The sequence below is a fragment of the Bison bison genome, unplaced genomic scaffold (assembly GCF_000754665.1).
Source record: "Bison bison bison isolate TAMUID 2011002044 unplaced genomic scaffold, Bison_UMD1.0 scf7180017864162, whole genome shotgun sequence".
NCBI lineage: Eukaryota > Metazoa > Chordata > Mammalia > Artiodactyla > Bovidae > Bison > Bison bison.
This window is the reverse complement of record NW_011494734.1, coordinates 2,951,463-2,974,540: the sequence shown is the minus strand read 5'-3', so window position 1 is coordinate 2,974,540 and position 23,078 is coordinate 2,951,463. Positions and strand designations below refer to the sequence as shown.

Here is a 23,078-nt window from a genome sequence, read left to right as displayed (position 1 = left end):
ATATATAGGCTACTATTATTTTAAATTATTGAGATTTTAGAAGTATTTGGTTACACTGAGATTTTTACTGGCAAAGATTTGTTGAAATGTGATTGACCTATGGTAGTATATGATCCCTCAAGTGTTTGTGGATGGCACCTGTTACTGAAAATGTTCAGAGAGCTGCTCTTTTGATACTTTCAGTTCTGTTAAGTCTCAGATTCAGAGGAATCACTTTTCTCTAGTAGGAGACAGATTTCAGATTATAGCATCTTTATTTGGTGTACTCTTAGTCATTGATTCTTATAGTTTCCTGGGAAGGTATCTGCCTTCGATGTCACAAAGACCAGTGGAATATAAACAGGTTAGGTTACTCCTTTCATGCAGTCATAAGCACTCCTAGGGAAGAGTTACTGCCATATAGGAAAGAGATTCTAGTTGAAAAACAGCTAATTTTAACCCCTATTTTACTTAAATTTTTTAACAGCACTTTGAACTAAAATTCACGTAACATTTACTCTTAAAAGTGTATTTAGTGGTTTTGAGTATATTCACAAAGTTGTGTAACCAACACCTGAATATTTTCATCAACCCAGACAGAAAGCGCATATCCATTCTTGCCCTCCCTGCACCTCCTGGCAACCACTAATCTACTGTCTCTTTGCATTTGGCTATTCTGGACATTTGATATAGATGGAATCATATTTTATGCGTTCTTTTGTGTCTGGCTCCCTTAACCTCGCTTAATATTTTCAAGGTTCATCTATGTTGCAGCAAGTTACATAGATGAACTTGCTTTATTACTTTTTATAACTGAATAATTCTCTGTTGTACAGCTACACCACATTTGGTTTATCCATTCAAGAGATGATGGATATTTGGATTTTCTCCATTTTTTAGCTATTATGAACATGCTGCCATGAGGATTCACGTACAAGTTTTTATACTGACGTATGTTTTCATTTCTCTTAGTATATACCTATGAGTGGAACTGTTGGATCATATGGTAACTCCCAAGTGGTGCTAGAGGTAAAGAACCTGGCTGCCAATGCAAGAGATGTAAGAGAAGCAGGTTCGATCCCTGGGTTGGGAAGATGTCCTGGAGGAAGGCATGGCAACCCACTTCAGTAAGAATACTGAGAATCTTACCTGGAGAATCCCATGGACAGAGGTGCCTGGTGGCCTACAGTCCATAGAATTGCAAAGAGCTGGACATGACTAAAGTGACTCAGCACGCATGCATGGTAACTCTATGTTTAACTTTTTGAGGAACTGCCAAACTGTTTTCCCAAAGCAGCTTTACCAGTTTACATTCCCAGTGTAATGTAAATTGGGATGGTTCTTATTTCTCCACATCTTCATCAGTATTTGTTATTATCTGTCTTTTAGATTATAACTATCGTAGTGAGTATGAAGTGGTATTTCATTGCAATGATTGTGAGTTTTTCAACTGAAAAAAAAAATTTATTTCCATTTTCTTTAATTCCTTCGAACAATGTTTTTGTAGCTTTAAGCGTTGAGATCTTGTACATCCTTTATAAAGTTCTTTTCTAAAAATAAGAAGTTTTTAGGCTTCTTGTTGTACTTATAAAAGTAATTTAAAACTTTTCAATTTTGAATTGTTGCTTATAGCATAGAAATGCACTTCATTTTGTATATTGACCTTGTATTTTGTGATGCACTATAGTTCTTTGACACAGTATTTTTCTTGTAGACATTTTAGGATTTTCTAAATAAATAATCATGTCATCTTCAAATGACTTTTACTTTTTAATTTAAAATCTTAACACTTGGTATATTTTTTTTTAATTTAATATTATCTCGGTTCGAAAATCTATTACTTAATTGAACAAAAATAGTCAAAGTGAATATCCTTGCTTTGTTCCCAACCTTATGGGGCTAACTTTGAATATCTGACTAAGGCTGATGCTAGCTCTAGGCTTTTGTAGATGCTCTTCATCAGAACGAAGAAGATTCCATTTGTAATTTGCTAATTAAAAATAATTCGATGTTTGTATATACTGTAAAATAGTTACAAGTCCATCACCATACAGTTACAGAATTTCTTTTTTCTTGTGATGCAAACTTTCTTTCAACATCTACTCTCCTAGCAATTTTCAAATGTGCAATACAGAATTATTAACTAAGTCACCATGTTCATTATATCTCTATGACTTATTTCTTTTATAACTGGAATCTTGTATGTCTTGACTCCATTTACCTACCCACCCCCACCCCTGGCAACCACCAATCTGTCCCCTGTATCTATGAGCTTGATTTCATTTTTTAAGATTCCACATATGAATGAGATCTTAACAGTATTTGTCTTTCACTTAGCATAATGTCCTCAAGGTCGATTTATGTGAACACAAAAGGCAAGATTTCCTTTCTTTTTTGTCATTTCTAAGATTGCCTCAAAACAATAAGAGCATGCCAACCACTACAACAACAACTAAAAAAAAAAAGTCTTTATGAGTTATTTTGAGCAGACCAGAGGAACCAAACAGTTCTTTGAAGTCATTGTTGTTTTCCTTGTTGTTTAGTTGCTAAGTCGTGTCTGACTCTTGTGACCCCATGAACTGTAGCCCGCCTGGCTCCTCTATCCATGGGATTTCACAGGCAAGAATACTGGAGTGGGTTGCCATTTCCTTCTCCAGGGGATCTTCCCAACCAGGGACAGAACCTATGTCTCCTACATTGGCAGGTGAATTCTCTACTTCACTGAGCCACCTGTGAAAGTGTGACGTCATTACTACTTGGCAATTAACCAGGAATAATACTCCTGGATCCATTATGCAGAAATGCTGAAGATTAAGCAGTACTACCAAAGAAAAACACAAACCCATTTGTAGAATGCACTGCTTGCATAATAATAAAGAAACTGTGTCTGAAAAGTGGGATGGGGGGCAACAATAAGAGGAGGATGTGACACTTAGTCAATTTTCTATAAGGCACATGGAGATCATCTTTTTGTGGGATCAATTCTGTAAGTGTTCCCGAGAAGCATTTCTGCTGACACTAAATAAACTCTTCTGGGCTTCCTACTTCCTTTCTGCCTGTTCCAACTTGCTAAAAGACACACACACTTTTCAGTTAGTATTGGCTCTAGGAATATAAACATCTAGTAATGATTATTACACCAACAAGAAAAAAATTCCAAAATAAAAGATGAATTATGTTGAGTAATTCAAACCTACTGGGTCTGCATTATTTACACCAATGTCATTTCAGTGGAAGAGAACAGTGGACTATGCACTTTACATATGTAACTGCATGTTATTCTTTCAACACCTCAGTGAAGTAGGTGTTATTCCCCTGTTCTGAGATGAAAACACTGAGGCTTCATGGGTAAGTCCCTGTTTGACTGTCTTTATCATCCAGGGTTAACGGCCCCACATTAATCATCCATGATGTTCCTATTCTCTGGGAGTTACTTTCTCTGCCCATAGATCTAGGTTCCTGCCAGCAGCCATGATTCTGCTCTGTGATCCTGGCCCCTGGCCATAGCTTCTCAGATGAGGACTGGATACCTGGTGTTAGCTGGTCAGATTTTTTCTTCCTTAGAACTGGAATTTAGAAATGGCTAGTTAATCCTCACATGGCTGGCATGACAAAACTTAGCAGCTGTATATAATTCTGGCCTGGGAATTGAGTATCAGAGTCTGTAGAGATAAGGAAGAAGAAGTAGATGGAGGGAGAAATACAGGGACACTAAATGGACACTTCACTTCCTATGAGTTTGGCTTCCTTCATTTTTTGGGCCACACTGAAACAACCCTATATTTTAATTTTCCCTTTCATGCTCAAGTGAGCGGATGCTGGTTTCTGATTTATGTAACCAAAAGAACCTTGGCTAAAGTTGTCATTCTTTATATGGCTACGTGGTAGTTTTCAGTAGAAATTCTTGTGATAATTTTAGAATTAGAAGGACACAGTACACTCTTAGAGCTACCAAGAGCTGTGGAGATTATTTCCTCTCTCTATTTTGCAAATGGCTAACCCAAACTCAGAGAGATGAAATGACATTCCAAAGGTCATTTAGTTAGCTGGTGACAAAGCTGGAATCTGGTTTTCCTTATTGTTTTTCACCTGCTTGGTGTGATTTCTTCTATGGCTAGAGATTCAATCAGTAACATTAAGAACATACCATGAGACAAATACAGTTTGAAATGAACTGCAAATCCATTCACATCCTGATGCAATGACTTACTCATACCTTCTCATGCCATTTATTTCCAGTTTATAAAGAGGATTCCCCTCCAGAGGTTAGTAATATGGAAGATGAGAAGCATTTTCTCACAAGACAGTGGCACACGCAGTGGTCACGGCCTCAGACCGACACCTGGGAAACCTGCCTGACTCACAACACAACTCTGAGCGAACTCTGAGGGACAACACACTGGGGTGCTATCAAAAGCTGAACTGCCAAGAAGTAGCTGGCTGATCTCTGACAAGTTACATAATCTGAGCTCAGTTCTTAAAAGCTCCTAAAAAGCATGGCAATTTACTCCTTCTAAAAAGCATGGCAATTATTTTGACTCATAGAGTTTCTAATTTGACAAAAACCTTAAAAGTCCACTTCAAGGGAAAAGTAGTGTCTGGGATGTTGCAATACCTCTGCCAGCATCTGGACAAACATAGAGGAGGCCTGTCACCAAGGGGCAGGATTTACACCCATGGCAAGAAGCTGAATCACCCCGGCATCAAGGGATCGATATTTTGACTATTAAGAGTTCTACTGAAGACCTATAATCAAATGGGGAAATGATGGAAAAATCTGCATGTTTTTTGAGACAGACACCGAACCCCTGACTAGGTGAAAGAGGTTAACTGTATGCTGCACACAAGCATGTAGAACCTAGACTGGCTGGAAACAGAAGGTTGATAATGCTGACTCCCACCTGCCTCCCACCAACCCCTGAAAGGATGTCCACAAGCTGATCACGCCCTCTTTGAAACATTACTATAAAACTCCTCACTACCCCTTCTAGGTTGGGATATGCAGTTTGGAGGGCATTAGCCCACTGTGGCCCTCTCTGCCTCACAAAGCAAATAAAGCTATTCTTTTCCACTTAAAAAAAAAGTCTGCTTCTAATTTCTAAGGTACTTGTTATGAAAATTTCAAACATACTGAAAAACTAGTACAATAAACATCCATATTTCCACTACCTAGATTCAACAATTGTTAGGATTTGCCATATTTGCTTTTTTTTTTTAACCAACTGAAAGTAAGTTGTAAATATCATGAGACTTTACTTCTATGTATTTCAGCATGCAATTCCTAAGCATAAGGACATAATCCTATGTAACAGGTGTTGGTAAACTTCTTCTGTAAAGAGCAGCTTGTGTATGTTAGGCCACACGGTCTGTTTCAACTACTGCACTCTGTAGTTGTTCATACACAGACGACACATAAACAGAATGGCATGGTATGTTCCAATAAAACTTTATTTAGAAAAATAGGCAACTGGTCTGTAGGTTATAGGTTGCTGACTTCTTTTATATAATAATAACATTGATATCATAACTAAAGTTAACAAAACTCCCTAATATTATCTAACAAACAGTCTATATTCAAATTTTTGCAGTAGTACCTAAATGTCTGTGCTATAGTTGTCTTTCAACCAGGGTTCAATCAAGATTCACACCCTGCATCTAAAACTTCTTTTGAGGGCCATTGCTCTGTTTGTCTCCCAAACAGTTAAACCTGTGGATAACTCAGACACCACAATAACAAAGGACTGCTGCTGCTGCTGAGTCACTTCAGTCGTGTCCGACTCTGTGCGACCCCAGAGACGGCAGCCCACCAGGCTCCCCCGTCCCTGGGATTCTCCAGGCAAGAACACTGGAGTGGGTTGCCATTTCCTTCTCCAGTGCATGAAAGTGAAAAGTGAAAGTGAAGTCGCTCAGTCGTGTTCGACTCTTAGCGACCCCAAGGACTGCAGCCCACCAGCCTCCTCCATCCAGGCAAGAGTACTGGAGTGGGGTGCCATTGCCTTCTCCGAACAAAGGACTGTATAACTGCTAATTCTGAAAACTAGGTTATGCATTGCAGCATTTAAATCTTAAAACAACATAAAAGAGATTAAGAACCACTGTACTCTGCTGCAATTTATGATTATATATATATAACAGTAATAATACCTATCAACATATCAATTATCTACTCCATAAAGTCAACTGTATACCAATGGCAGCATCAACTTAATTAAAAACCAATCAATAATAATAATTCATTAATGATAATAATAATAATATAAAAAATCATAGTTAAGCTTAGTCAAAGGAGGACTCTAGTACTTACCTAGAAACAGAACAATCAATAGGATTATAATAGTAAGAAAAGCCTTGTTCCAGAAACTTGCAATTTTACCCCAAACGCTAAAGGAAAATATCTTCTGCCATCTGTAAAGCAATACAATTACATCAGGTGTAAAAAGTCAAGAAAACACTTTGAGATACTTTCTAAATACTAAATTAACATTTTGGCAATTGTGTAGTGAGTGAAAAGAACTACGGAAATTTAACTTTTTGTAAGAGAATTGTCTATTCTTATCAATAAGAATATCTCATGAAATAAAGAACAACTTTCAAATTTAATAATAATCCGACATTTGATTATCTTCTGTCTGGTGGCTTAAATAGTCTTAAGTAAAAGTAACTTCTGAAGTAAATACACATGATCAAAACCTTAAACAGGAATTCTCACAGTAAAAATGTTAAATTACTGATAGAAGTTATCACTTTATATCATTTTCCTTATCAGGATAATAACTCAGAAATAACAAAGATCTATTGTTCTAACAACTAATAACATTTCAGGGTTAAGGGGTCTGACTTTCTACACTGTTTATTTTTATAATAAAAAAAATAGATGCAGTTTCAACGTCTACTCTAAGTAAAAAAGTTTTCCTATTTTTACTGTAAGGAAATTAAGAAAATCATCGGGCTATTATACATACATCGAATCACTGAGCTATTACGTACACATCAAATCACTGAGCTATTCTATAATGTGTGTGTAATGCTGTGTAGCACATACATAGTAAATACTGTATTACATAGACAGGAAAGAGCAAAAATCTTAAATATATGGCTTGAAAGGGAATTCCCTGGTGGTCCAGTGGTTAGGACTCTGCACTTTCACTGCTGAGTGCCTAGTTTCAATCCCTGGTTGAGTAACTTAAGATCCCACAAGATGCATGGCATGGCAAAAAAGGAGAGAGAGAAAAAAAAAAAAAAAAAATATATCTCTCTCTCTCTCTCGAGGGATATGTATGTGTGTTTATACCCAAGTAATTATATTCAGATCATTACTTGAACATAGAGAAAATGAAATAGGGAAACAGTCTAGATGGAATGAACAATATGAGCAAAGACACATAGGTAAGAAAGCATGAGTTATCAATGGCAAAGAGTGACAAAGTAATCTATCACACAACTGAAAAGGTAACAAATTTCACACAAGGGCATTTTAAATGAGTAACACATTAACTGAGTCCAAAGGAGATAAATAAAGATAAGCACTTGAGTAAACTTCGAATTTCCTTTCATGGACCACAGCCTTGTAAGTGGTGTGTGGGCCACTACACAAGTGTAGGGCTTGTGTAATTCAATGAAACCATGAGCCATGCCGTAAAGGGCCACCAAAGATGGACGGGTCATCGAGAAGAATTCTGACAAAAGGTGGTCAACTGGAGGAAGAAATGGCAAACCACTCCAGTAGTCTTGCTGCAAGAACCCCATAAACAGAATGAAAAGGAAAAAAGATATGACACCGGAAGATGAGCGCCCCCCCCACCACCCCCCTCTGGGTTGAAAGGTGTCTAATATGCTAGTGGGGAAGAGCAGAGGGCAATTAATTACTCATAGCTCCAGAAAGAATGATGTAGCTGGGCCAAAGCAGAAATGACGCTCAGTTGTGGATGTGTGTGGTGGTGAAAGTAAAGTCAAATGCTGTAAAGAATATTGCATAGGAACCTGGAATGTTAGGTCCATGAATCAATGTAAAATGGATGTGGTCAAGCAGGCGATGCCAAGAGTGAACATCCACAGTTTAGGAATCAGTGAACAAAAATGGACAGGAATGGGCGAATTTAATTCAGATGACCATTATATCTATGTGGGCAAGAATCCCTTAGAAAAAAGGGAGTAGGCCTTCATAATCAACAAAAGAGTCTGAAATGCAGTACTTTGGCGAAATTTCAAAAACGAGAGAATGATTTTGGTTCATTTCCAAGGCAAACCATTCAACATAACAGTATCCAAGTCTATGCCCCAACCACTAAATGCCAAAGAAGCTGAAGGTGCATGGTACTATGAAGACCTTCTAGAACTAATAACAAAAAAAAAACAAAAACAATGTGCTTTTCATCACAGGGGATTGGAATGCAAAAATAGAAAGTCAAGAGACACCTGAAGTAATAGGCCAAACTTGCCTTGAAGTACAAAATGAAGCAGGGCAAAGGCTAACAGAGTTTTGTTAGGAGAACACACTGGTCATAGCAAACACCCTTTTCCAACAACACAGGAGATGACTCTACACATGGAATCATCAGATGGTCAATACCCAAATCAGGCTGATTATTGTCTTTGCAGCCAATGATGGAGAAGCTCTATGCATGCTCAGTCGCTCAGTTGTTTCTGACTCTTTGGCAACCCCATGGACTGTAGCCCCCCAGGCTTTTCTATTGCAGCAAGTGAGTTCAGTAGTTGTGGCTTGCAGGGTATAGAACGCAGGCTCAGTAGCTGTGGTGCATGGGCTTCAGTTGCTCCGTGGCATGTGGAATCTCCCCAGACCAAGGATTGAACCCATGTCCCCTGAACTGGCGAGCAAGATTCTTCTTCACTGTGCCACCAGAGAAGTCCCTTAAGATTATGTTTTGAAAACAACTCTAATAATAACCTGAAGTTTGTGGGGAGACAAAGTTGATATGGATGCAGTTTCTTCTGCCTCTTTGATTCCTACTCCAAGAATACTATTCAAATTTTACATTACAAATATTTGTATTTTTACAAAGAGAACTAGCAATACCTTGACCTAGGTCCAAATGTAAATTCACATTTCAAGTAAATCAACAGTATAAAAGGGAACACAAAAGGAGACCAGCCTCCACCAGAGGGAACAATTAGCAGTTTATAAGGGTTGATTTAAGGAAAGGCTAATAACAGCTACTATATAGAGTCCATACTATACTTCCCTTCTAAGCACCTTTACATGGCTTAGCTCATTTAATTATCACAACCACCATACGAGGTGGATACTAGTATTACCTCCATTTTACAGACAAGGAAACTGACCAGAGATGGTAAATAACTTGCCCAAAGTCATACAGTAGCATGCAGAGTTTTGATATAATCCTAGGCAGTCGAATCTGAATATGTGTCTTTCACTAGTGGGTTATGTGAAAGTATGGGTTATTGCCAAAGTATGAAGCCTTTTCTTTGAAGAGTAAGGTGATTGTACATGTTAAAGGATAAAAAGATGTGAACACACACAGTAAGGACATATTGTAAATGATCTGTGGACATACATATATACATATACACCATGTTTTTCTAGTGTATATTTGTCCAAGAGGATATATTTATATAATGTGTGTACATGGACTCAAATCTACCAAATAGCTACTTTATCAGGATAGAAAAAAATATATATTTGATAGGAAGAAAAAGATCCATAATCTATAAACCATTTTGAGGGAGAAAAGATCAACGGACAAAAATTTTTTTTTTTTGCAAATCCTAAAGTTTTATGTTAGATGTTTATAAATACCATCTTTCTTTCTCTTAAATATAGGATTCTACTCTTGCAAGTATTACCAAAAAGCTGAAAAGGGTCTTACTGAGGATTTGAAAATCAATAGGATAAGAGACAAGGTGATGAAAGAGAAAGAGCACTTTATTGAAAGGCAGATTCTTGTCCTGAATCTGCAAAGCTCAACTAGATGACCTTAGGCCACCTTCTCTTAGAATGAATAGGATGAATAAAGTTCAAAAATCTCAAAGGCCCCTTCCTATATTATAATTCTATTTTTTCTTTCATAAGCAGGAAAATAGTGATGGCACAGCTGAGAGATAAAAATGGAAGTGAGGAGAAATCCAGGCAGGTAAGAAGAAAGTTAAAAGTTGTGGAAGATTACTGGATCCTGAAGATGAACCAACCTGTCCACAGGGCAGGAAGAGAAATGCAGATACAGAAAACAGCCTTGTGGACACAAGGTCAGGGTGGGGGTGGGTGGGGGGGGGGGCTGAATGCGGAGATTGGGATTGACTTATATATTCACTGCCACTCATCAAGTAGCTAGCTAGTGGAAACATGCTAAAGCACAGGAAGCCCAGCTCAGTCCTCTGTGATGATTCAGATGGGTAAGAAAAGGGGGTGGGATGGGAGAGAGGCCCAGGAGGGAGGGAACATATGTATACATACAGGTGACTGACTTCACCATACTGCAGAAACTACCACAATATTGTAAAGCAGTTATACCCCAATTAAAAAAAAAGATAAAAACTTTCATAAGTGTCTTCAAGTCAAGGAATCTTACTAAATTTCAGTGGGTTATCTGTAGGATCTCATTAACGAAAGATTTTCTTTTACATGAACAAATGTGTTGCAACATTTTTACACAAGAGTATTTCATCATTCACACTGCCAAGTCTGGATCTAAAACTGAACTCCTAAAAAGTAGATTACAATAGGGGTGGAGAGAGTTAAGGGTACAACTGAAATCCTACTGAAAGACCTTTGACGGTCTTTTGCTAAGAAACTAATGTTAAGGAATGGTTCTGATACTTTTGCATATTCAGCACTTTTAATTTATACTCAACTCTGCATGGGGATAAAGTAGTAAAACTGCCATTAAATGAATACCAAATGAATTATGTAAGACCAAAACTAAGAATCATTTATTGGCTTAAGTTTTCAAATGGTCTTTCCACAGACCCAGTGAAATATTTCTGCATCACGGTGTACTGTCAACATCATTTATCCATTTACTTTTATTTGGCTCACTATTCTAATTCACGACTGAGCGACTTCACTTTAACTTTTCACTTCCATGCACTGGAGAAGGAAATGGCAACCCACTCCAGTGTTCTTGCCTGGAGAATCCCAGGGACAGGGGAGCCTGGTGGGCTGCCGTCTATGGGGTCGCACAGAGTCGGACATGACTGAAGCGACTTAGCAGCAGCAGCAGCAGCATTCTAATTCAGGGCAATAAAACAAAAGTAAAAGCTAAAACAAGACATGTAAAAAGGGTGACCATCACTTTACTACATCTATAATTAACAGAACCAAAAGGAAGGCGGACGAGGACCTTCTCCTTTTAGAAGGGAGGAGAAAAGTTATTTGTACGTATGTGTGCGCTCATTCAGTCGTGTCTGACTCTGTGCTTTCCCATGGACTGCAGCCCACCAGGCTCCTCTGTCCATGGAATTCTCCTGGCAAGAATACTGGAGTGGGTTGCCATGCCCTTCTCCAATTTGTACAAACAATAAAAAGCTTTATGAAATGATACTTTAATATGGTCATTAGCTATTACTTAATTGGCGTGTGTTTATTTTTAAAGAGAGCCTTTTATAGAATTAGCACTGAAATTCTTTTAAGAAAAATTTTTCCGTAACACACTCAACCGTCTGAAGAGCTCATCATATATGTTGCTGTAACGATTTGGAGGGTTCCTACCTCTGAGGAGGAATAAAAGGTAGACAGAAGATTAAAATGAGTCCTATTTCAGCGTAAAGAAAAGTTGCAACTGCCGTCCATTGGAGTGTCATTGTTTTTCTTCACACCTAAATAGATAAACACTTATTTCACTCAGTTGCCTTTCAAAGAAAATTCGGTTTAAGGAGAGGCCCTTGGGCCGCGAGGTTTCCGGCCTGGAGGTTTCCGGGGTCCGACACTCCCCTAAATGGGAGGCGCCCGGCAGTGACCCGGGGTGGGGAGGGGAAAGGGGAGAGGAAGGAGCCGGTCGAGGGTGGGCCCAGAGGCCCGGGTCGGCACCTCCCCGGCGAGCCTTACGGAACCAGCCAAGCGGCACCGCGGTCCTGCTTTCGGTCCAGGTTCACGGCGTCAGCAGCCCAACGCCACCCTCCGCTAACGCCCGAGCCCCGTCCCCACCCCCACCCCCGCTCCGCGAACGCGCCAAGGGAAGGGCCGGCCCCGCGGACCAACCGCGGCGATAGCAGCGCGACCCCGCGCCCCACGCCGCCTGGAAGCCCGCCGGGCTCCCGCCCAGCCTTACCCCGCCTGCGGCCGCCTGGCTCCCCGCGCTGCTCCGCGGCCGCCGACGCGCGGGACGTCACACGCCGCGGCCAGGGGAGGGGAGCGTGCCCCACCCCCACCGCCACCCTCGCCGGACCCTTCCTGAGCTCCGGCCTCGGGTGTGGGGCCCGGCTGACGCGCCAGGCGGTGCGAACATGATGATTAGCATTAATTGTTTTCTAATTGGGCGGTGGAGTTACGGGATGACGAAGACTCTTCGATCTGGTGCTTAGGGGCTGCCAAGGGCAACGTCTTCCGAGGAGCCAGTTTAACATTTCTAATAAAATGTGGTTTGGGTGGAAGGCGTGCGGTTAACCGACGTTTTGAAAGAGCTTGTGGGGTCCGGCGAAAGAGAATGGCATCGGGGCGGGCGGGTTAGACAGGGTGCTGCCATTTTAGTGAACGTGGTTAAAACACTCCTTCCTGGTCTGTATTTTACTGTGGACAATTTCGTTGGCCGGAACAAGCTAGAAGTTACATATTAGAAAGGCCAGGATCTGGTGATTGTGCCCCATTCTCTGAAAATGTAGGAGTAGGTAGCGTCCAACATTGCCTGTAAGGGTTTCCCCTTTTGTCCATGGGCTCGGAAGAGGAAATACACTTTAGGGATTGGGGACTAACTGGAAAGGAGAACAACGTGGGTATGGGTACACTTTTTCAATTACTCTTTTCAGGGTATTCAAATTACGTGAATACACTCAAATTATGGCAGTTCCCCCCCCCCCCCCCCAATATTAACAACATATTAGAAATGCACATCAAAGTATTCTGTAGAGGATTATTTTGGGAACATTAAATAAATGGTAAAAATAAGAGGTTATTGAATATAAAAACGCATTTGAGTCAGTGTTTTCTCTTTGTCACAAATATAGACAACATAGGTTAACCATAAGGGACTTAGAAAAAAAAAAATTAAGCGCGTTTAGAACTCCTTGCCCTTTACACTGGCTCCTTGGAAACGCTGTGCACCTTACTCTAATTATGCCATTGTCCTCACAACACAGGTAATTCACCTCAGAGTTAATTAACAAATTTAAAAATGACTACGTTTTGACTATAACTCCCTGTGTGCTAATATGGTACTCATATTTAATGAAAAGCAGTTATCTTTAAAAATCCATTAACTGAAAAATGAAAGCACAGAGTGTACCTTAAAAAATATTACAACAGGGTGCTTATGTTAAAATTGACTTATCTCATATTCCCAAATTCGTTAATCAACCAGTTCTAGATAACTGCTTATAAGTTTTTATGTTGGTCATATAGACCACTATTGTAATTATAGAGCTGTTTTTAACAAATCGAGGTAATTCTTGCAGTGGCACCTTCACTGCCAACAAAATTCCACTAGCAGTATCTCCAAACCATGGAACTTTAAAAAAATTTTTCAATTTTTTGGCTGTGCCATGCCACTCAGCTTGTGACAATCTTAGTTCCCTGACCAGGAGACTGAACCAGCACACCTGATGGTGAAAGCCGGGAAAACTAACCACTGTACTGCTAGGGTATTACCTAAGCCATGGAACTGTAAAGTTAAAATTATCCTCAACTGCTGGGAGGCATAAAAATAACATTACTAAAAATGTTATGAAAATTAGGTTTTTAAATAAAACCTAGTTACTCTTCTCCAGGAAATAATATTTCAAGTACATAGTTGTCTTTTGGTATCTGTGGGGCATTGGTTCTAGGACTCTTTCAGGTACCAAAATTTGTGGATGCTCAAGTCCCATATATAAAACATTTTAGCACCAAGGGCCAACTGTGTAATTATCTCAAGACTATTGACCAAATTTTTATATTTAAGATGTAGGAGATAGAAATTAATAGTATCATTTATATACAGGACTGATGCTGAAGCTGAAACTCCAATATTTTGCTACCTGATGTGAAGAACTGACTCATTGGAAAAGACCCTGATGCTGGGAAAGATTGAAGGCGACAGAAGGGGACGGCAGAGGATGAGATGGTTGGATGGCATCACTGACATGATGGTCATGAGTTTGAGTAGGCTTTGGGAGTTGGTGATAGACAGGGAAGCCTGGCGTGCTGAAGTCCATGGGTAGCAAAGAGTCAAACCCGACTGAGCAACTGAACTGAACTGATATTTACCAAGCTCTCAATCTTCTAAGAATTTAGAAGCCTTGAGATATAACAAATATAATGTCATTTAAAGAATTTCACAGAATCTTAGCTTTTTTTAATAAAGATTTTTTATTTTTGATGTAGATCATTTGGAGTTTTAATGGCTGCGAGGCATTAAAGGTTGAGATCTTGGCTCCCAACCAGGAATTGAACCTGCACCTCCATGCACTGGAAGGAGGTATTAACTACTGGATCAGGGAAGTCTCCCTTAGTTTTAAATTACAGAACACATCACATCTAATTAATTTGTTACATACAATTTAAAACAAATACCTTAAGGTATATAATTCATGAATTAGGAAGTAGCAGTTTAATTTTCCAACCTAAACTTTGAATTTAAGCCCTGAAAGCAATTCTATACAGAATTTTTTTCCTTTTCATTTCATATAGATGTTGGCATTTGCTGTCTTACTTTTCTGCACTGATTTTCATTTAAAACACTTCATGTTAACTAACAGATACCATATGAGCCATATTTTTAGTATTAAAATAAAAGTTTTATTTATTTAAAAATGTTAAAAACATGATTTCTTTAGGAAAAAAATTCTCACATTTTAATTCATAATAGGATTCAGAGCAAGGTCTGTCAATGTTTGAAACACCTAGGATCTTTTTTAAAATTAAAATTTGGGTCTATCCTAGAGATCTACTGAACCAGAATCTCTGAGGATGTGGTCCAGGAGTGATTTTTAAAAATTCTGTCAGGGCATTGTTTTTACACTAATGTTTTAGAGTCACTGATTCAAAGTAAAAACCAAGATGTGACCTTCCATGGTTTCATTGAAGAAAGAAAATAATTCAAGTCCGGTCAATCCCATAATGGTCTGTAAGATAATCTAAGACTGCTGATGTGCTTGACAAAGCATTAAATATTCTTTTTTCCTGCCTTGAAGTTATCTTTTCCATCATATACATTAAATGTTGATGGAAACACATATAGGGAGTTCCAAGTTCAAGAGCAATGTCAACCCAGTCCCAGATGCATTTCAGTGGGGTTTCCTCATATCCAGCAAACATGGCCGGGTTTGCTAAGAGTCCTCTTGCAACCATCACACCTACAAATTAAAGCATATTTCATTTGTCCACACATTAAGAACTCATGGTTATGGGGTCAAACTCAATGAAACAAACTGAAAATATTAAAAAATAATTTATTACAAGATTTTACAATGCCCTTAGTTTCATTCTTATTAAACAATTCATTTTTATACTTTTTATAAACCAATGAAGTGTAAATGCAACTTTTAAGACTTTCTTTTTTAACGTTTTAAATACTTCAACATCAAAAATTAGTTTGGGGTTTTTTTTTAAGGGTAAATCTGGATTGTTATAAATTGGATTTGCTTGAAGTTAAGTTTATTTGCATTCTCTCATCTAGCAATAGGTATCACAGGGCTTGATATGCCAAAGTTGAGGCGGATAATGAAACTGCATAGCTGTCTGGGGTTTCTTTGGCTCCTATAGCCACTCTTCCATTTGCAAATTCTCATTTCTATTCTGTAGGCTCTACTGGTCACTCAGTGGATGAGATAGTAGCAGAGAAGTAACTGAACTAATTCACTCCAATTAAAATAATCTGTTGTTCCTAAGTCAAAGGATTAACATTTTAGTAAACTGCTTAGCTTAAATTGGTACAACAGGAAAATAAGCTCCATTTGAAAGAAAAATAATGAAAACCACATTAACATTACTCTCCCACCCCCATTTTTAAATTTTTCTAATTAAAAAACAAAAAAGTCAAAGGACTTATTTCTTACCATCTGTCCCAGTAGTATGCCACACATTTTCTGCTTCTTTTAAGCTTCTGATGTCTCCGTTAGCAACTATAGGTATAGACATACTTTCCTTAATTATTTTAATGGCCTCATAGTGAACTGGCTGATGTCTTTCCTCAACAGTTCTTCCATGGACTGTAATCCAGGAAACTCCTGTTGCTTCAGCCTTTCGACAGAGATCTACAGTTCTTGTAAGGTCATCATGGATCCTATAATTTCAAAATCATATCTATCTTTTTACAGCACACACATCTTAATGATATCAATAAACAGAACATTATTTCATCTACTACATTATTTAGTTTAGCTATGCTGTTCATATTATCACCACATACCACTATTAAAGTTTTGTTCAGGTATCAGATCCCATTCAAGATCTTGAATTTAGCTATTTCACTATTGGCAATAACAGGATGACAAAGAATTGTTACCTAGTGTGGCTCTTTTTTGGCTTTGATAACTGCAAGATTCATCAAAGTACTATCACAGATGCATTGAAAGTTGCTAGTGTAATATTTGCTGTGCATGCTCCAATCCACAAGTGGGAGAATTATAATTTATCAAAATATGTTTTTAACCTGTCACCAAAAAACTATTTTTCATTTTTGATGTGAAATTTTAGTGCAAATATTATTCCTATTTTCCACTCTTGGTATCAGAAATGTTTCTTAGCATTAGTTATTTCAATAGTACGTGGAAAGAGTTGTTTTTTTTTGGGAGTGAGTTTTTTAATAACAAAGGGACATTTTAATTTTTGTTAAATATGAAGAAGTTGTTTTGAATTATAAATAAAAATTATGGTATCTATTAATTCACTAAGCATCTTTGTTTCAACATTTTCATATTCTAGATGCCTATGTGGGGCTTCCAAGGTGGCTCAGTGGCTAAAGAATCCACCTGGCAATGCAGGAGACAGAGGAGACACAGGTTCGTTCACTGAGTCGGGAAGATCCCCTGAAGGAGGGCATGGGAACCCACTTCAGTATTCTTGCCTGGAGAATCCCATGGAGGAGGAGACTGGTGGGCTACAGTCCATGAAGTCACAAAGAGTCATACATGACTGAAGCAACTGAGCATGCACGCAGATGCCTGCATACTAAAAGGAGACATCTCCACATCTCCAGACAAAAGGAATATTCTTTTATTTCCTGAGTAATGGACGGACTATCGTACCAAGAGATTAAAATATTACCTTTACCTTATTTTAATAGATACTGAAAATCTGGGGTTTTCCACTTGATTTCTTACTTGTTTCACCATGTCTCGAACAAGCTCTGGCTTGTTTATTAAGCAAGCTCCATAACCTTCTGCCAGTGCCCACCTTCATAAAGTAAACATAACAACAAATAAATGGTAAACAACTGGAAGAGAAGATGCAATTCTAAAAGCACAGTAAGTGCATTTATCTATTTCTCTACCTAGCAATCTGGAATGGAACCATAATTTTTAAAATTCATAGATCCAACATTTCTAAGTGTATCAAGATTAGGAAAATATGTTCCCAGATCAAGAAGTATTTAGGGGAAATGGTTTTCACTAGCAAGTGAAAAAATTAAAGTTCATTCAACCAAAACAGATTTAAGTATTTGTAATTAATTGTAATTACTTCAGATTTTTTCAACTCCAAATGTGATGTTTATTATACATAACAAGAAGCTTTATTAATCTTAAGAGTAGATATTTTTGGCTTACAGCATTCCAACACCCACTAAACAGCTTACTGAACTCTACTAATGAGTATACAAACATGTCTAATCTGATTTGGATTATGCTATATGTAAAACCTTGACTCCATTCTTTGAACATATTTTGAATTATTGACAGATAATCTAGTATTGTGCCAAGAGGTAAGGATATTATCATCAAATTAAGCACATTCTATCAACACTCAGTTACTCAGACTCAACCAAGTAACTGTAGTATAAGAAGAAAAGGTAATTTTAAGAAGGTATTCTTATAACTGAATCATAGAATCACGTATCATAGAATCACAATGCTTGGAGCAAGTAGCAGTAAAAATACATTTTAGGGGTTGTTATAAACATCAGAGTCTCACATAACTACTTATGGATGAGGTTCAAGGCAGATCCACACATAAAAAAATTCTAGTGGTGAGGTGAGACAAAAACTTGTCAAGGGTCTATACACTGTTGCAGCCGTCAGAAAATATCTTTGCATGTGTGTTTCTAAATAATATTTCCTTAGTTTTTCTTGCTTCTTAGAGCCCAAGTTCTTTATGTCTATCTTCCTTACTTTTCAGTTTTTGGAATACCAGAATGATAGTTTACCATGTTCACTAGTTTTTCCTAATCTTTTGAAAATTCTTCCAACTTCTTTGAGCTTTACCTCTGAGGGCAACCACAGTTAATGTCTATTCCATTCGCATAAGGACAGACTATACGAGCAGCATCAGATAAAAGTCTTGCATCATTAGCAGCAAACTGAACAATCAATGGGCAATCACCTGATAAAATGAATAGCTCAACATTAAAATTCACAGAAACACACACACACATGAGAAAACAAATTTTAATGTTTGTACAGGATAAAATTCTGTTTTTAGACTAAGAAGCATGTGTTCAAACAATATAGCATTAAAATAACTTAAAATATTTTAAATTATTACATGCAATTTAGACTTGGTACAAATTCAAACAGTACAAAATTTGATAAAATAAGAAGTATAACACTTTTGCCAAACAGACTCCTTTCCTAAAGGTGAGATTATACTGCATTCTAAAACATTACGAAGACCTGTAAAATTTAAGCAAATGTGAACATTCTAAATACATTGCTATCCCTATGGTGTTTTCCCCTGATGTACCTGAGATCTATATGCAGACCTGTTTTCCTGTTTTTAGTGCATATTCCACTATGATGGTGAACTACAGACTGTTTTTTATTTGAGACTCTTGCAAACAATGTTGCGATGAAGATACTCTTACATACATATTTTTGTGAGTATATTCATGAAGTAAATTCCTAGGAGTATAACTGCTGGGCAGGTATTAACATTTTGAAAGATACTATAAAATTTTCTTAGAAGAGTTTACCGATACACATATACACCAATATGGATGACAGTTCTGGTTTCCTTACAACTTATCCTACACTGTATATGTAACAACATATTTTTTATTTATAGCCTGTCTCTCCATACTTTTTGCAGAGTTCTCTATGTGCAATTTTTCTTTTGGTTGCTCCCTTTTTATTATTTAAATTTAAAAATAAAACAATTAGCTCTGCTATCTATCATAAACATCAAAATATTCTATTTTCTCCAGTTTTTAGTTTGTCTTTGAGTATTATCTGTGCCCTTTTCTTATATATAACAGTCTACATTTTAATATAGCCAAATGTATCAGAGCTTTCCTAGGTTTTAAAGGACACATTTTCCTCATCTTTGGATGTTACAGATTTTGAATAGATGTATTTTGACATTTCTAAAGGTTTTTTTTTTTAAGATTACCTGTATGAGATTTACTGGGTATTTACCAAAATGCAGATTTCTTGTTATGGCTCTAGTTCCACTGACTCAGAATTTCTATGAAAATCTACTGATTTACAGGATTATCAGAGGATAGGAGAATAAGCTTTTTCCTGAGGATATAGGTAGGATTCTTTCTGCTTCGTAACTTGAGAGTTATAAAATTTCAATTTAACAATCATTTATTTGTCAAATATATTTTCAGTGCTGGGCTAGAAGCTGAGGATACAAATCCACAAGAAAAAAATTCCAACCTTCAAGAAGCCCATAGTCTAGTGGGAGAGACAGACACGTAAGGAGGAAATCACAGTACAGTATGATTAAGTACAACAAAAAGTCTGTGCTTAGGCAACGGACATGAATGGAGTGTGATTAGGAGAGTTCCTTGGTCACAACTTTAGAGCATTAAGAAGTATGAAGTGTCCTTTCCCAAAGAGACAGGGATAAGGGGACAGGCCTGACTAAGAAGGATACTCTAGGTGGAGCAGTGTGAGAGATTAGGGCATGTTCAGGGACTTAAAATAACTTAGTATTTTGAAGAATAAAGTCGGTGGGCCATGGAGAAAAACTGATGGAAGATAAAGCTGCAGAACATGTGTTCAGTGTTCTAGATCATGAAGAACTTTATATTATCTACACATGCTGGAGTTTTCCCTCTTTACGTCAGTGGCTCTCAATCTTTAGCAAGCTCAGAAGCACCTGAAGAGCTTTTAAAAACACAGATTGCTTGTGACATACCCAGAGATTCTGATTAAGCAGGCTTGGAGTGGAGTCTAGAATTTCCATTTCTAATGAGTTTTCAGATAATGCTGATGCTAAGTGGTCTGGGAAATCACTTTGAGAACCACTGCTTTAGGTGATGAGAGGTCTAAGGAAGATTTTGAGTTAGGGAAAAGAAGTGATCAAATTTAAGTTCTAGAGAGCTCACTTGGAGCTGTCTGCAGGACAGTTTGGGATGGGATAAGGCTGGCGGCAGTGAGATAGGAATCTGCCAGGTGAGAGAATGGGGCCCTGAATGGAGGCTGACTTACACTTTGATAAATTATTCATAGTTTACAAGGCACTGAGGAAAAACACATTGTAAAAAACTTATTAAACATTTATAGGAAACCGAAAGATCTTAAAATAAGCTCTCTGAATTCTGTTGTCTGATTAGACAAAAGTGTTGAGTTTTTTTTGTTGTTGTTTTGTTTTTTAAGTTTTACAAAGACAGCAAACTCTGGCTTTCACGTACCTTGATTTGTGGTAAATTCACTGTCTCTGGCTTTTGCAGATCTGACAAAATCAGCAGCAACTATCATTGGTGTATAGCACAGATCACAATCGTATTTTCTGACTAGTGTTCTGAAAGACAACCTGTGAGCATATAAAACTTTAATTAGGCATTCAGAAAGCATGATAACCCTACGTTCTTCAGAGTTTAGTTATTCATTAAATATTTATTAAAGTTCTGCTACGGAAAGATGCAGTAGATGTACTCTTCCTATTCCTCCTGCTTAGTGTAACTAAAAACTCTGGATATTATATACAAAACAAACATAAGCAAACTCTGAAAGGGGGAGAGAAGAGAGCAGACAGGCTAGTGACCTTGAGCAGGACCTAAGGAATGACAATGGTGAGTTATCCGAGTTTTGTTTTTCCCTCAAATATCCTAGGTTTGAAACTGAAGAAGCTGGCAACCTGGAAGCAGCAATGGATGCAGACAAAAACAGCCCCAGCAAAAGCCTGCTAATTTTACCCCAAGGACCAAGAAGGGGGCAGCCTAGCAAGCTTTTAAATAATGATGATTTTACTCTAGCCCAACACCAGAGAAAAATCTGTGGCCTGCACCTCCACAAGCAAAGCTCGAGTGGGGAGCCTCGACTTCTAGCCTTCCAAAGCTGTCACAATGTTCTCTAACACCCCTCCACGGTGGTGTTAGAGAATGCCAGGTAGGAAACTGGGACTTTAATCCTTGCTGGCCAGAAACAAGGAGGCTACCAGTGGAGACCAAGTGGGGAGCCTGGAATTCCACACCAACAGTGCAGCAGCAAGGCACCCTTCTCCCTCACCCCAGGAACAGTGTCAGAGAATGCCTAGTGAAGAGCCAGGCCTTTCGTCATTGCTCAGCAGTTACCAGGCCACCCCCTGCATGGGGAGCTGGAACTCTTAGCCCTGCTCAGCGGTAATGAGGAGCCTTATGCCCCTGGGGTGTCAAAGGAGACCAAGTGGAAAACCTAGACTTCTATCTCTACCTGAGAGTAATGAGGTGGTGCTTTCCTATCCTTCCCCTGCTGTGGTGGTATCAGAAAAAGCTAGTTAGAGCACAAGTTTCAATATTCAGAATCAAGCACTGTAATCCAACATATTAACAGGCTAGAGAAAAAAAAAATCACATGACTGTATCAACTGATGCAGAAAAAGCACTTGACAAAACAACATTTGGATTAAAAACTAAAACCTCCCAGAAAAACAGGAATAGAGGGAACTTTCTCAACCCTATGAGGAACATCCACAAAAAATTCTATACTTCATATTATACTTAAAGGTGAAAGAATACTGCCCCGCCAGATCAAGAACAAGGGAAGGATGTCTGCTCTCATCATTCTTATTCAGCACAGTGTTGGAACTTTAGGCAGTGCAATGAGGCATGAAAGTGAAATAAAAGGCATCAGATAGAAAGGAAGAAGTAAAACTATCACTATTTGCAAGTGACATAACTGTCTACTTAGATAATCCTAAGGAATTTATATGAGGAACCTCCTAGAAGAAATAAGTAAACACAGCAAATTCACAGAATGTAAGAATAAAACACAAAAAGCAATTTTACTTCTATATACCAGCAATGGATACATGAACACCAAAATTAAAAGTATAATAACTGAGTGTAAGCCTTACAAAATATGGACAGAATTTGTATGTTGAAAACTGTATAACACTTAACACTAATGAAGGAAATCAAAGAAGATCTAAATAAATGGAGAGATACTGTGTTCATAAGGAGACTCAACACAAGGAATTCAATTCTCCCCAAATTGGTATGCATATTTAATACAATTCTTATGAAAATTCCACTAAGATTTTCTTTGTAGGTAGAGAAAAGATCATCCTAAAATTCATTTGGAAAGGCACTAAACAGCTAAAACAATTTTGAAAAAGAAAAGTGGGATTTATCAGATTACTTAATTTCAAGATTTATTGCAATAAACTGTGGAAAATTCTGAAAGAGATGGGAATATCAGACCACCTGACCTGCCTCTTGAGAAATCTATATGCAGGTCAGGAAGCAACCGTTAGAACTGGACAAGGAACAACAGACTGGTTCCAAATAGGAAAAGGAGTACGTCAACTGTATATTGCTTATTTAACTTCTATGCAGAGTACATCATGAGAAACGCTGGGCTGGAGGAAGCACAAGCTGGAATCAAGATTGCCAGGAGAAATATCAATAACC

General features: G+C 38.0%; 2 protein-coding genes across 4 annotated transcripts in view; both read right to left on the bottom strand.

The window, feature by feature from the left end:
* Positions 1 to 12,568, bottom strand: part of BCAP29 (B-cell receptor-associated protein 29) — a 52,888-nt gene extending 40,320 nt beyond the window's left edge. The window contains exons 1-3 of one of the 3 annotated variants that reach the window (XM_010841469.1): positions 12,222 to 12,568; positions 11,663 to 11,769; positions 6,284 to 6,384 (exon numbers count right to left, since the gene is read on the bottom strand). In XM_010841469.1, the coding sequence (XP_010839771.1) occupies positions 6,284 to 6,384; positions 11,663 to 11,754 (193 nt within the window). In that variant the 5' untranslated portion in view covers positions 11,755 to 11,769; positions 12,222 to 12,568. The other 2 variants (XM_010841471.1, XM_010841470.1) reach the window with 2 other exon arrangements.
* Positions 12,569 to 14,433: 1,865 nt separating this feature from the next.
* The window catches only part of DUS4L (dihydrouridine synthase 4-like (S. cerevisiae)), a 16,722-nt gene continuing 8,077 nt past the window's right edge, over positions 14,434 to 23,078 (bottom strand). Inside the window, exons 3-7 of the mRNA XM_010841461.1 lie at positions 20,880 to 21,001; positions 18,505 to 18,622; positions 17,357 to 17,479; positions 16,141 to 16,367; positions 14,434 to 15,438 (exon numbers count right to left, since the gene is read on the bottom strand). Of these exons, the coding sequence (XP_010839763.1) occupies positions 15,182 to 15,438; positions 16,141 to 16,367; positions 17,357 to 17,479; positions 18,505 to 18,622; positions 20,880 to 21,001 (847 nt within the window). The 3' untranslated portion in view covers positions 14,434 to 15,181. The remainder of the gene's footprint in view (positions 15,439 to 16,140; positions 16,368 to 17,356; positions 17,480 to 18,504; positions 18,623 to 20,879; positions 21,002 to 23,078) is intronic.